Source organism: Symsagittifera roscoffensis, chromosome 7 (genome assembly GCF_963678635.1).
Source record: "Symsagittifera roscoffensis chromosome 7, txSymRosc1.1, whole genome shotgun sequence".
Classification (NCBI taxonomy): domain Eukaryota; kingdom Metazoa; phylum Xenacoelomorpha; order Acoela; family Convolutidae; genus Symsagittifera; species Symsagittifera roscoffensis.
Window position 1 is genome coordinate 43,852,372 of NC_087068.1, and position 16,100 is coordinate 43,868,471.

At 35.7% G+C, this 16,100-nt stretch overlaps 1 protein-coding gene across 1 annotated transcript; it reads left to right on the forward strand.

Moving 5' to 3' along the window:
• Positions 1–273: 273 nt before the first annotated feature.
• LOC134851432 (paladin-like) lies at positions 274–15,616 on the forward strand (the record flags this gene model as incomplete). The annotated part of the gene is given in 7 exon segments (XM_063867510.1): positions 274–1,212; positions 2,912–3,043; positions 5,628–5,822; positions 6,219–6,331; positions 8,666–8,838; positions 13,742–13,893; positions 15,411–15,616. Coding segments are annotated over 7 exon segments (987 nt in total), but the record flags the coding sequence as incomplete, so codon positions are not given.
• Between the last annotated feature and the right edge of the window lie 484 nt (positions 15,617–16,100).

Sequence of the window (16,100 nt, forward strand, 5' to 3'; positions counted from 1 at the left end):
TTTCAATGATTCCGGTCTGAATCATGGTACCGATGATTCCGGTGGGTAACATTTAGTTTCTCATACAGCTAATTTTATCGATCACCCCGAGGTAACGGTCAACGGTCAAAAAATGGAACGAAAAATGGGAGGAACTCTTTCTTAAATATATAACTGCAGAAAACTGAGCTCTTTTTTCCCATTTCTTACCTCTGATGGTAAACGCTAAATATACGGAATTCAGTTTAGAAGGTGTTGGTAATAATGTTCATTGCATATGCAATGTCTTCTTTTTTCAATTGTTCTCTTTTTCATTCAATGTTTGTTATTTAATTCTGTTGTGTCAGTAAAAGGAAATGGCTCACTTGGTCAAAATTTACTGCATTTTTTTGTTTTTGATAAAAGCAGTCAAGCGAAGCATCTTAAATTGCATGCGTTTTATTTCCGTTTGTTCCATTTCAGCTAAGTTAATATTCAGTTGTTTTGTTTTCACGAACAAAATATTTGCCTTGTGAAATCTTCGTGAAAACTTATTTAGGGTTCAGAAAATGATTCCCAAACACATAATTTATTCCCAAATCTTCATCATTTTCTCAGAAACTCTGTTTGCTTTAACGTGAACTGATCTTACCATTAAACATTTCAACCCCAAGTATTATTCTATGGGCTTGCAGAGTTGAGGGCTTTCATATATTCTCGCTTCTTTTACTATCCAAATCATAGTTTGCCATGGTGTGCGATTTAGTAGAAGTTAGCTATACGTATAGTAGCAACCGTGGTTACTCTATACCATATTTCTTTTCTGCGTATTGACTTCAATAGTTTTATAGGTCGATGTTATTGTTGAAGTTTCTTTACCATTCGATTTGAGCAAGTTAATTCCTATTCACTTTGGGAACCTCAAACTTCAACCGTTTGGCTAAAATAAAAGAAAAACTTCATGCTAAAAAACATCAATAGATTGAATTGAATACTGTCTAAAAATAGTCAATAGTTTCTATATTGGTTTCCAATCAAGACTCAGCCAGTATTAAAAACGACCATATATTTAACATACACCGTAATCTCTCTTCAAATTAAAAACACGTTATTCATTTTTTTATTTGCTTAAAAAACAATTGTGTACAGACAGACAGACAGGTATATTGCAGTCAAAGGTACTACCAGTGGTGCTACAATCAATACACCTTTTTTCCTCTTCGCCTTAGAGTCAAATCATGTCTGAAAGCAACCGTAAGTGTAACAAGTTAAAATTTTTGTTCATTTAAGTTGCGTGTGCGGGAGTTTTTTTTGACGTACCGGCGTTCTTGGAACAATTTAGTGTTCTCAGTTTTATTATTTTTCAACAACTTCCCTCTACTGAAACCATAGACTGACTATACTTATCGAATATTTTGGTGAAAATTTGGTTTCAGAGCAGTTTTTGGAAAGCTTCTGGCTTGGGAAGCTTGAGAAAGCTTTTTCCAGAGGGATGAGAAAAGCTTCATGAAAGACTACTACATTTCGCAACAAAAATTTTAAGTTTGTTGACACTTGACTTTTAAAAAAATCATTTCTTTTGACTTCATAGGAACTCAATGCATTTGATCCGGAATAAAATCATTTACCATAACTTCAAAAAACTCAATTCCAAAATTAGTTCAATTACACGTAGCTATATTACTAGAACTTAAGTATAAAAAACTTTTACCATTGAAAACCCAAAAAATAGTCCAAAAGCGTACCGCTTTTTGTTCGTAGGGTAGAAATTATTATTTTGTTATTATTTTTTGAAATAATTATTTACAAAAGATGTAATTTGTGTAAACACACAGAATTGCCGTATAAAATCATTAAATTAGTTAAAATAATTTTGGAATTGAATACAAAATGTTCTATCAGTTAACGGCACTTCATAGATTTCTTTAAGAAATTTAGGTTTACTGCAGCATTCAAATCGCGTTCTTGACAAAATAATGATAGGTTACATCTTATAGTCGATTGCTGCTACTTTTCAATTCGAGATGACAACGTTATCAATTTTTGAATAAAAAAAAATAAAACATGTGATCTCTGCGCGATTTAAAAATTTTGTTTCTGCAGTATTCATAGTTGAAGGTCATTTGCCAACTCAAAACCGCAATTAGTTTGGCTAGTTTCGTTATTTTGAGCAATGATGGTTATCTATGACGTGAAAAAAATAGAATTTCAAGTGTATAGAAAGAAAAATGGTTAGTTATTTTGTTCCAAATGTCTTAGAATTAGAGTTTACGCAACAACCAAAAGCAGAAAGCAAAACAGGAAAAAATGGCCATCTTCAGGAATTTTTTTTTCCATTGTAATTTAAGGGGAAAAATTTGAAAAAAAGAGCCGTTAAATTGAAGCAAGCTATATGAAATGACTATGGACATAAGCACGAGTAGCATTGCCAGCACCAAGGCTCTTTTTCCTTTTCCCACATACGAAATTTTGTAATAAAAAGTTTGTTTATTGTTCGATAGCAATATAATTTGGCATGTAAACTAATTAGTTAATTAGTTTTTACTAGTAGGATTAAGGCGGAGAATTTTGTTTTGTTAGTGCTTGTTTAGGACATTATTTTGAGGCAATCAACCCTAGAAAAATTTTTACAGCGCAATCGGAGCCTAAATTAGATAAATTAGAGAGAAAAGAGCACAATAAAAAAGGTCAAATTTTCGCAGCTTTGAAAAACGCAGGTAAGAGGGCGGCGCAAAACAGGGTTTTCATAGTGTTGTGAAAAAACTCGAAAAATCAATTGATTGACTTTGAAAAAACGTCGACCAAAATTGTTTCCAACTGATTTCTGCATAAAATTGATTGTAATGAAATGTTGGACGGGGGAGGGGAAGGAAAAAGAGTGAAAATCAGGGTCCAAATGTGGGTGTGGGTAGTAGACTGTTGAGTTGCATCAAGTGTTCCGACTTCACTCCAGATGGTCCAGAATGGGTGTTTGAGGAGGCCTCCAGACTCATAGAGGAGGGCGTGGTCAAGGTGGACCATTTTGAGAACATCTACAGACTGCCCAAGAAATTCGAGGGGTCGCCCAACTGGAGACAGGCTAGGGGTGAGTACATTCATTATTGTTTAAATCGTAAGTGTGTACAAAATAATTACGAGGGTAACTGGTTGTAATCAATTGCTGCACTTTTTGCAATTGAAAGCAAAATCAAGGAAAATGATATTATACTATAAAGGTTAAAATGAGTGATCTTTATATTGTAAACAGGGATAGTCGGTTGCTGTCTGAGTAGTAAATAAAAAATTTCAACCATTTTTCAAAAAAAAAGTTCACAAATCAATTTGATTCCTGCAAAACTTTAAAATGTTGAAATATCATTCATAAAAATGAAAAAATATTTTTCGTCTAGATAAACTAGATTCTAATCAGAGTTGTATAAGTGCACATTAGTTTTCGAGACATTTTAGAACCAAGAAGTTCATTAGGATGCCAAACTGTGTCTTTTGCGAAACTTAAGCAGATTCCGCATCAAGCCGAAAACAAATTTGGGACAGAAACTGAACTCTTGTTATTTTTTGATCATCTTTGCTGTTTTGGGTTCCACAAACAAAAAGCTAAAACACCGTATCGCTCAAAATTGGTTACAGTTTGCGGAATCCACTTACATCATTATATTATACCTTTTAATTTTGCGGAATCCGCTTACAATTGCGGAATCCATTTAAATTTGGGGAATCCGGATCAAATCACTATTTTCGCTCGCCACTACAGAACCAATGTGCCGAAAAAACTTCACAATTTCATCACGTGTTGTGTTTCTTTTTTAGGTTGAAAAGTTTGCACTCTCAAGTATACTTGTTTTTGATTTGTCAGTTTGTTTCTTAGGCTGATTCTAACTTCATTTAGTAAAAGGAGGGCTAATTAGGTCGATATCGAAAATACAAAAAGAATGAAAACCTAATTAAATTTCAAACTTTTCTGATAAGGTTTTGGCTATGTTTTCTTAAAGACGTCGCGTATAACTCTCTTCTATGTAAAATTTTTGTCACATTACATTTTTTATCAAAATGTTATTCAGAAGCAAACTTTTCTGGCTGATTCTTACCATATACATTTTTACCTAGCCTGAATTTTGATTACAAAAATTCATATAAATTTATCATGAATTGGCAAAAAAAATGTTTTTGTTCAATTCAGTGCAATCAAAATCATATATTTTTGTCTTTCTGTACTGGGGAGGGTAGAAGTAACTGAAAATACGAGCAATGGCCAGTTACCAATAACCTAATTAAGGTCAAAAGTTTAAAAGGAAACTTTTTTCTCGCATAGCATAAATGACATCTCAATTTAACGTGTTTTGAAACATATTCTAAAAAGCAAAACATTGAGATTGACTTTTGACAAACTGATTGTTTTGCCATTTTATCTTTTATAATGAAGCATGCTTATCAAACTAAAATCTATAAAAACTGAAGGATATTTTGAGGTAAAAAAATTATTTCATTTCTTGCAAAACAAATCTTCTTGTGTCAATGTTGCTAGTTATAACAAAGCCAATCGCTTTGTATGCCTCATTTCAGTTCGCACAACACACGCAGATGAATATCACAAACCTAGTAACTAAAAAATTTCAAGGTCTACTTTTTAAAGGTAATAAACGAAGTGAAGTCTCTTGCATAGTGATTTTTTTTGTTTCTTGAATGCTCTAGTAACTACACATGTGCATTCATACATATTAATGTACTAATGAATGTACTAAAGTATATATGCACTTTTTGAGTTCAATGAAAATTGACATGCTGAAAATTAGATAAACAGCACTCTCGAAATACGAACGTGAAAATGGCGAAAAAAAGGTGTATGATTTCTAGTTTTAAAATTGAGTTTTCATTTTTAGATTTCTCAGCGAAATAAAGCTTTAACAGTGACCAATTTTTCTCGAATTGGGTTAAATTTATCAAAAAAGTACCTATCATAAAATGTTCTGCAACTTCAAAGAATTTTAAGGGCGTTTATTTTTTCTTGTAAACTCAAAAGTTTAAGTTTATTCAAATTTACCATTATGTTTTTAAGAGTAATGAACATAGAGAAGACTCGTATACAGGTCTTGCTTTTTTGTTTTTTTTTCAGAAAAGTATTAAGAGTCTCTAATAACTACAGATGTGCATTCATACATATTGCTGCATTTATGAATGGACTTAGGTAAATATGCACTTTTTGAGTTCAATTGAAATTCAACTGCTGAAAGTGACGTAAATAGCACTCTCCTAGAACTAACGTGGAAATGGCGCAAAAAAAACGCGAACGAAATCTAGTAGTATGAAAGAGCTTACAGGGCATCCATTTTTTCTTTGAAATTCGAAAGTTGAGATTTTTTCAAGAAAGTAATTGTTTTTTTTTTATGTTTCCTTGCGTTAATTACTCTTTTCCAACTGCCAATTGACTATGCTGTCAACTATAAGCAGAAATATGTGATAACAAGTTGTCATGAGGGAAATTGGTCGTCAAGGTGTCACATGGTAGCTATTTGTATATATGCAAAATACGACAGCTATTCAGCTTCTGCAGTTATACATTTTGACCCTCCGGTTAAGTTATGCAATATTTCACTTTTGAAGGGACGGGGTGCGACAAAACATGAGGACGCAAGGCTTTTTCAAAGCAGTAAGAAGACGTATAAACTTTTTAGGGGGCTACAACGTGGTGGGCTCAGGTCAGTCCACGGTAGAGGGTCTCAAGTCCATCCTCAAATTCTACACGGGCGAACTGGGATGGAAGAAGGTCATCTTCGTCAACATGCGCTCCGAGCCAGTCATCTATGCCAACAACTTCTCGTACGGGCCAAGGAACCCACACAACTTGAATGAAAATATTGAACTTAATGGTTAGTTGTATCAAAGTGTTCATGGTCATTGGAAAGTGTTTCTTTAAATTGATGGGAGGATAGCTCTGTACCGTTGAATTGTGATGGAATTATATGCAGATGAACAGAGGGAATATCTTTATGCTCTGAATACTTTTTGCCACAAAATACGAAGAAATATAAAATTATCCAAAAAAAAAAAAAGAAAGAATTCTTCACAAAAGGGAGCCGAACTTCAAGATAACCATAAAAATTGCAGTTTCTCTTTATGCACGGTTTCAGCGGTGAGCTAATCAGTTAGTTTTTAAGTTGTCACTCGAGGTTAAGCTGCATTATTTTTTGCAATTAGTTTCAAATATTAGTTTCAAATATACAAGTATCAAATATGGAAACGAAATTGTTACTTTTTCTTCTAAGGTCTGAACACTTCGGACGTGGAGCGACTGCAGTTGATTCTGGTAAACACTCTGAAGAAAAACGCCAAGGAGTCTTCCAATGGATTTGTGTACCACAAAGACACCTACGCAGAGGTTAGAATTCGATAGATTTCCTTCTAAGACATGTGTCAAATAGCAAAAAAAAATGGAGGCAATATTGATATTTGACTCACTTAAGGTTAAATAAGAAAAACATTTCCGAGATCCGGTTTATATGATCTAACTTGCTGGTCTGACCATTTCAAATTCCCCGTTTTTTTCCTAAATCATTGTAAACAAATTTAAGTTTGTTAAAGTCGGCGGCAACATAAAGGCGAAATATAATAGAGCCAAAAAATTATTGTTAAAAAATTGCTGGCAATAAAAAGATATCGCTCTATATTGATTTCAAATGGGTTATTACGCTTGCGATTAGCACGTGTTATCAAACTGGAATATAGACTTTTTGTGGTCATCATTTTGTGAATGTGGTGTGTATTGATCATTCATAGTTTACCTCAATTGGTTGCAATATTTTTCCAAAATTAGATACTTATTTGATATTATCTTTTTCAAAAATTTTTGCCAGGAAATTGATACATTTTGTTGTTTGAAAATTGTTATTACTTTTTTTTACCCAAAAATTTAATTAATTTGATTTACCCAAATTGCGACTTTTGAAAACTATATTCAAATTGAAAGGTTTTGAAAGCAACTTATTTTTTGAGGTTTTGATGTTTAAAGAGTTCTTGCAAATTTCTATAAATTGATATGAATCCATTTTTATATTCAGTCAAATAGATGAATAAATCTACAGCAAATTTTTTTTAAAACTGATCGAAAATATAACATCTTTCCAGACAAAATTCTTTAGTTGTGTTTTTTTAACTTTTTTTTCTGCTTGGTAGCTTGCAATGTTTTGTTCGGGTGGTTTCACAAGAGGTGCGAAGCTCTGATTCTTCTCTGGATGTAAGCTCAGTTTGCATCACCTTAGAAGCATTTTGAACGAACTCAAATCCTTTTAGATTTATGCAGGTACTAAAACATTATTCAATTTCAATCAGTGTGAAAAACTTTTTGTCACTCTGATCAGTAAAACTGCTCTTGTATGGTATTGAAAACTTTGTCAACTTTGTTTTTTGAGCACTTACAACGAATGTTGATTGGAAAAATTTGATTTTTATCTTAGAAAAAATTCATCAAAAAACTGTTTTCTGTTTTCGTGATGGGTTTTGTGTTTCAAAAAAAGCTTAAGGCTCAAAATATTTTTTCTCTGCGTGGTTCTTCATTTTTAAAATTTAAGCACAAACAGTGTTAATCCTTGATGATTTTCTTACTTTTACTACAAAACTGCACTGGTTTTCATACTTTTACGGAATAAGACGCTTTTTTGTTCAAAATTAAATTTTTAAAAACTTTTTCATTAATTTTTTCAATTTTTTTGCTAAGAAAACGAATTACTTTTAACGTTTTAAAATTTTATGACAATCTTTTTTGCTCAAAATCTGATAAAATCCCATTTTTTTATCAGAGCAATCAGTGTTTTTGTGACCATTGTGTGATTGAAAAAAAAACGAAATCGAATTCAATAGAATTAAAATGTTATGAGATGTTGACGGCTAAGTAGTATATTAGAAAATAGTTGAATGCTTCAAAACAAACCCGCACCGGAGTTCCATGGATAATAATCGATTATATTGAATTTTCGTGGTCTGTCTCAAAAAATTCCGATAATAATCGATTATAATCGATTAAAAATGGATTATAATGAAACTATTTTTCTAATCAATAAAATCCGAATATAATCGATTATTTGTGAAAGAAAATGAAACTTGTTTTCGAGGCAAAAGAATCCATTATAATCAATTATAATCGATAGTAATGGATTTTTTCGAGAGGTTAGTCGTGAAATATACAACTTTCTTTAAAAGTTACCGCATTTCATGTTTAGTGCAGTTGGTACGTATTAAGTTTTTAGGCTTCATATATGTTGCATTTCACTTTTCAATCTTTATAATTTGGTCTTATAATATACCCCGTCTTTTAATTTGAGTAGGTTTAGATTGCGAGTAGGCCGTGAGTAACGCAGAAATGTTGCAAGTTTTGCAAATGATTTTGCAAAAAATGTATAGATTATAATCCATTATAATGGATTGTGTTTTTACGAAAAGAATCGATTATAATGACAAAATAATCGATTACGTGGTCTAATTTTGCCACAATAATGGATTATAATGACAACATTTTAGACACCATTTTTCCATTATAATTAATTATTATCCATGGAACTCCGGTGCGGGAAGGTTTTTTTCCTAGCTCAAAGGATCTTTGTTTATCGACGTGCGGGTAATACATATCTTTATGGCAGGGTTATAAGGTTACATCAAAATGGCAGAAGTAACTTATTATTCAGTGTTAATTTTACTAACTCTACTTCTGTTTTCTCAGGTGCCGGAAGATAGGAAAGACTACGTGTGTTCTGAGCCATGTGACATAAAGAATATCCTGAGTGTGACTGAAGTGTATTCGAAGATGAAGGAGGACTTTGAGGCACTCGACATCCTCTTCTTCAGACTCCCAGTCAACGACGAGAGGGTTCCCAACTTAGAAGACTTTGACCGGTGGGTACTTAACTATAAAAAAACTGTGTAAGATTCCATGAACGTAGTTCAGACACTCCTATATATGTCGCGATATTTTTTTTCAAGAAAAGTCTTAGAATGCTCCAACATTTTACAGTAGTGCATTCAGATATCTTCTGAAATTTATTTAATTATAATTTAATTACAATTATAAATTAAAAAGCGCAAAAATAAGATGAAAATGTAAGCGAACGTAAGAATTGAAATGTAGAAAACAATCAATCGAGATCAGCGCTTCCCCGTCAAAATTGATGTTTTTTGGCGCCAAAGGCGCCTGAAGAAAGTTTTTAGGGCTGCTCGCCGAAAACAGATGTCATAAAAAAAACCAAAGTGAGACCTTTTCGTTAGTGCGGGGGTCAAATCCCTGAGAAATAGAAAGGCCCCCAGCCCGCCCTTAAAACTCCTCTGAGTGTCATGAAGCTCAGAGTCATCACGGTAGACTGGAGTTCCGTTGGACAATGGATCTCAAATGGAGAAAGACTTGCTGACTTCTCCCTGCTGAACGACCTCGTAGTCAGCAGCACGACGTTCCGCAAAAAAAAGACATACGCTCCACACTTGGACTTCAAACGACCACACAACGAGGAACCAGATTGATCACATTGTCATCTCAAGACGATGGCGCTCTTCCATAACAAACATCGACAACATCCCAAAGTTCAAGTCCGACAGCGACCACAGACCAGTAGTCTCCAACATACAGCTGAAACTGAAGTCCCACACAAAACAGCTACGCGTCGTCAAGTATGACCTCGCCAACCTCCGCAAGGAGAAAGTCGCCACCGCATACAAAATGAATGTCCATGAGCTGTTTGACAAGGCGGAAGCTAAGCGGAACGTGGACGCGATGCGGACGCAAATGAAGGACATCATACTCTCAGCGGCAGCATAAACCATAGGATGCACAAAACGCAAGAAAAACTCGTGGATCAGCACCGAGACCCTCCAACTGATCGAAAAGAGAGCCCGTGCCCGCAGGGGCTCTACAAAAGCCTTCCTACGACGAGAAGTCAAGAAATCGGTCCGAAAGGCGTTCTACGACGGACTGGCTGAACAGATGACCCCGGTGACTCACGGAAGGTGCACTCAATTGCTAAGCAACTTTCCAGTAAACCCAGTGGGTTCAGCGAGAATATCAAAGACTCACAGGGGCAGCTGGTGACGGACGCTAACGAGAAAATAGAAACCTGGGCAATGCACTTCGAACAACTGCTCAGCACACCCGCACCAGCGGAAACATACATGGAAATGAACACGGCTAAGCTCTTCTCTAGCGTTGACACGGCACCGCCCTCCACGCAAGAAATCCGGGATGCAATAGACAAACTGAAAACAAACAAAGCCGGAGGAATTGACAATATGCCTCAAAAAATTTCAAAGAAGGAGGACTCCCACTGCTCGAGAAGCTCACCGAACTAATAAAGAACATCTGGACTAAGCGCGAGATCCCAGCAGAGTGGAAAACAGCTGTGATCACGTCCATCTTCAAAAATGGCGACCGAGCTAACTGTTCTAACTACAGGGGAATTTCGCTACTCTTGGTTACATTCAAAATTCTCGAAGCAGTAGTTAAGAACAGACTCAAACCGGCTTACGAGTCTCACGCCAGGATAAACCAAGCCGGCTTCAAGAAGAAAAGAGGTTGAAGGGGCCAAATCTTTGCCATCAGACAAATCGTAGAACAGCGAGAGGAATTCAAACGCTGCACCAACCTCATCTTCATTGATTTCGAAGCGGCCCTCGATAGCGTAGATCGTAACTGCATTTGGCCAATATGCTCAAACCTTGGCCTCCCTGAGAATCTAGTTAAACTGCTCAGAGCCATGTATTCAGAGACGTATAGCCAAACCCGCGCTTACAACTCCCTTTCTAAAAGTTTCGAAATACATAGTGGAGTCAGACAAGGCTCGATTCTATCCCCTTTCCTTTTTTAACCTCACTATAGACTGGATCATGAACAAAACGCTGAAATATGAAAGACTCGGAATAGCGCTAGACGACACGTCAGTCGCAGATCTAGATTTTGCAGACGATATCTGCCTCCTTGAGGATAACGGCCCAGACGCGCGAAGACTGCTAACAAAAATAACCGAGAAGGCAGCTCTCATTGGGCTCCAGATTAACGTCAGCAAGACAGTTTTGTTCACAAGACCCATCCCAGACGTTTCAAATTGACGGCGAGGACATCAAATTAGTGGAGAACCACGAGCATCAGGGCAGCAAAATCCAACTTGATGGAAACATCTCCCCGGAGATTAAATCAAGGATTGGGAAATCAGCTGGCAGCTTCAAAAACATGAAGAACGTCTGGAAAGCCAAGAAGAGCCCACAAACCCTTAAAGTAAACCTGCACATGGCCTGCGTACGGAGCGTCTTGCTCTACGGTTGCAAAAGCTAGCCAATCAAACAGTCGGATCTGAAATCCATCCAAGCATTCGAGAACAGTTGCCTAGGACACATCTTGCGCAGAAGAACGACTACTGCCCCCACGGTTGAACTGTTGAATACAGCTAGGCTGACACCCCTGGCCAAAACTATACAAGCTCGAAGGTTGAAGTGGCTGGGTCATGTGCTCCGCTTGGACCAAAGAGAAATCCCCAAGGCAGCTTTAGAATTCGAGCAAATAGAGAACTGGCGAAGGCCACCCGGCGGTGTGAAGCAGACTTGGCGAAAGATTATCGGAGACGAACTCTCAATGCCCATCAAACCCCCCCCCCCCCCCGCATGACACATAAGAAGTGGGAAAAGGAATGGTTCGAAATCAGCACAGAAGCCGCGAGCGACATAGGCCAACGGAGAGGCCTTGTTCGAGCATCATGGTGGGCAATGGGCAATGATGCCTGCAAAAACCCCGATTGGACTTGGACGGTACACTGAAAATGGTGTGAAAACCGAAAATTTTCAGACGAAGTTTTCTCACAAATGGAGGCAATTCATTTTTTATTTGTTTTCACCCTTGAAAGCTTTTCTTAAGCTTGTCAAAAAGGAGAAAAAATCAGCTCACCCTATGGCATAGTTACTCCCTTCCCTTCGTGAAGTGGGTGAAACAAACAATGTAAAGTTTTGAACTTTTATGAACAAAGTGACTTTTCACTTAATTACATTGAGCGATTTTCTGTCTTTTCGTAGGAAAATCTTAGCAATCTCCTTGTAATCCTTGTAAGACTAAAAATTTACAATGAAGTGAAACGTAGTTTGTTTTTCCACGCAAATTGAACTCCCGTACCAAACAATTGCAAATAGACCAGATCTGATCAGCTTTATGGCAGGAGTAAATAGATCCAGGTCCGCACAGATCAGATCAGACACACATGCACAAAAGAAAACAGACATGACTCACCTCTGCACAACGCAAGTAAAAGTAAATGCATTATACTCGCTTTTGCTGCTTGTCAACGTGCTAACAATTTCCAATTTAATTCTTATAACTTTTGCTGCGCAAAACAATTTTAACTATAACAAAGTTAGATATTGACGTGACTGAATATAAATTGGGAGAATGTTTTCTCAATTCAATTGATCATAATCTGGGTGCAAATATGATAAATGGGTCCTGTTTATTTGTTTGAATTGCTTAAAAACATAAAAAACAATAGCCAGAAGCTGCTTCTAAAGCTTTTAGAACCCTGATTTTTAACTGAGCAATCAATCAAAGTTTTTTAGAACCAGATGACATAATTGTACCTCATTTTCTTTTATGGAAGCTTATAATTCGACTTAAATTATCGCCTTTTTATTAACTTCCCATAATTTTCTTTAATTTTTTTTTCACTTTTCTCAGATAACTTCAATTAAATGAGTCCATCATAAGTTTTTATTTCTAATATTCAGGCGGAAAACGAAAACTCATCCATTCATTTAGTAAGTTGTATTCCAATTTTATTTTAGGGGCGGATTTAGGGGGAAGGGAGGGGGCGGATTTAGGGTGAACGCCCCCCTCGGGGATTCGACCCCATGCCGACCCAAAGGGTCTTTAATTTTTACTATTTTTAGATATCGATTTTTGCTGACAGATCCTGAAAGCTTTTAAATCAAACGCGGATTTTAGTCAACATTTTCCAAAAAATAACTAAATACACTCTTTTTGGCCTCTTTTTTTTGCAATTATGGCCGCAGAAAATTTGGCCACGACAGGGAATTTTACTGCTTCAAGAGAGCTTGGAAAATCATTTTGGTTGAATTAAAAAAAACTCGATGAGCTCTTCGAAAATTTTTGAAAATCCCCCCTCGAAAAAAATCCTATACCCCCCTATTGTTGAGGTATGTTTTTGACTGTGCTCGACTTGTTTCGATCGTGTTTGACCTATGTTTCGACTGTGATTGACCAATGTTTCGACTGTGCTCAACCTGTTTCGACTGTGCTCGACCTATGTGTGGACTGTGCTCGACCTATGTTTGGACTGTGCTCGACCAATGTTTCGACTGTGGTCCACGTATGTTTTAATTTTCTCGGTCAAAATCGGGTATGATTCGCCTGTGCTCGAGGTATGTTTGGACCTTGCCCGAGGTATGTTTTGACCAAGCTCGAGTTATGTTTCGACCGTGCTCGATGTGTGTTTCGCAGCTCTGATACATGTCTGAGCAGATCTGAGTCAGGTCTGAATCAGATCTGAGTCAGATGTGAATCAGAACTGCTCAGACTTGCTCAAAAGTTATTCATCAGATATGCTGCAGGCGTGAATCAGCTCTGCACAGGGTTATTTTAGAAATGCTACAGATCTGATGCAGACTTGGAAAAGATGTGATTTAACGTTGATCAGATCTGATTTTCAATAATATGTTTGGTACGGGCTACCTCTTGCTGAATTTGATGATTGATTTTTTGTGAAAGTCTTCAAATCAAATCATAAGGGACACTGACGTTGTTTTTGTGATGCTTTAGACTGGTGAACTACCTGAAGGGAGAACTGAGTGTGACCACTGGCATGCACTTCAACTGCCAGATGGGCAAGGGCAGGACCACCACTGGAATGGTTCTGGCATGTCTCATCACTGCCAAGGTCCTACAACAGTCCATAGGACAGGACCAGTCAGGTAGAAGCACTTGGTTACTATTGTACGACATACGTTTTTGGTCGACTAGCCCTAAAGGCACCAATAGTACAAATTTGACTGAAAAAGGCGCACTTCTGATCAAAGTTTTCCAAAAAAGTGTCCAAAAGAAACTATTTGTTCTGTTTCTCGAAAATTTGCTTGCCTGCGGCCTAGGAAAGTCGTCAAAAGGGTCTTCCTAGTGTTTTGAGAGCGCTCGGAAAAATCTGCCTTATATTCCACCGTATGAAACTAAAAAGTAAAGGCCGACATTTTTTTCTAAATCCACCCTCGAGAAAATCTAAGCTCCGTCCCTACCACAGAGAGACAGTTACATGTGTAACCATATTAAAACTTGCAAATCATATTATTAAATTTCTGCATTATGTCTGTGCTTGTTGTGCAGATTTGCCTGCTGAAGTCTGAAAATGTTATGCACCCGACTTGTAGAAACTTAAGATAAGCAGGGGATCGGGAAAAGTGATTACAGGGTGTTTTCAATACTTGATTGTTATGAATCCTCTTTCATTGAACAAACATTTGGGTTATTGAAGTGATTCTTTTTGCAATTCGCCGAAAAAATTTGCCGAACTCTGATGATATAGTTCATTCTGAGTTGGATGTTTTTTGTTCACGCATGTTTTTGGGTTTTATTGAATATTCACTCCATTTTGCAATGAAAAAGTTACCATAGCGCTGCTTTAGAACAAGTGGATAAAATGAACTAAAACAGTATTTTTAAACTATTTTTTTTTTCAACTTTGATTTATGTGGCCTTAAAACGATGAGGAAAAAAACACTCAAATATTTGGTAAACGAGAGAGGATTTTTAAAAAAAAACACGTTGTATGATGATTGTGACGTCTGTGAAGTTGGAAACATGTACTTTTTCGATTCTATTCCACAAAAAGGGATGAAAACTAGATCATAATCATAACCTTTTCGAGCCACCCTCTTTCCAAAGTTTTGAACAAATTTCAAAAATTTTGGCTCAGAGAGACTGTGTTACCAAAAAGTTGAGAAGTCGGCAACAGATTTGATAAAAACTATAAAAAGGTCAAAGAAAGTTAATTGAGCTAATCTGACTGCCTAGTCTTAGCCTAGATAAAAATGGCTCGAAACTGGCTTAGCGCGCTTGGGTTCAAAAATTCTCGTTTTGACAGTTAATCTGCAGAAAAAAAAACAATCGTCATCATTTTTAATTTTGACAAACTATATCTGTTATGTATACTTTTTACTTTCTATTAGCCTTTGTATTTTTTTGTAATTTATTTTGACCAAAACTATAAAATTGAATCAGTAATTGACTTCACATTGTCTAGCCACACATTCAATCTGAGTCTTTTTTTTGAAAACTAATTGATTCATAATCGGTGGTGCTCAAAAAGCAAACTAGCAAAATTTCAGCCTAATCAGCCCAGTAGATTCAAATACGTATCTGTTGCCAACATAACAGACGCATGATTGTGATATTTTCACGATCCTTGTTGGGTTTCATCAAATTTTTTCCTGTCGAGTAGGTGCTAACGGGGACTCTTCTGTGGCGACTGCGGGGGGAGGAGTGGGCGTGAACAAACCAGGCACCCTTGAGAACGGGGAGTTCCAGATCATCTTGGACTTGTGTGCTGCTCTCTCGTCTGGCAAGACAATGAAGGCCGAAATGGACTTCATCATAGATGCATGCGATCACATGCAGAACCTCAGAAAATGTATCTGGGAAACAAAAGTGAACCTTTTGCTTTTATTGAATGACTTTTAATAATAATAATAACAATAATAATAATCATAATAATAATAATAATAATAATAATAATAATAATAATAATAATAATAATAATAATCATAATAATAATAATAATAATAATCATGATAATAATCATAATAATAATAATAATAATAATCATAATAATAATAATCATAATAATAATAATCATAATAATAATCATAATAATAAGAATAAGAATAAGAATCATATTAATCATAATAATCATAATAATCATAATAATAATCATAATAATCAAAATAATAATAATCATAATAATAATCATAATAAAAACAATAATAATAATCATAATCATAATCATAATAATAATAATCATAATAATAATAATCATAATAATAATCATAATAATAATAATAATAATAATAATAATAATAATAATAATAATAAGAATAATAATCATATTAATCATAATAATCATAATCATAAT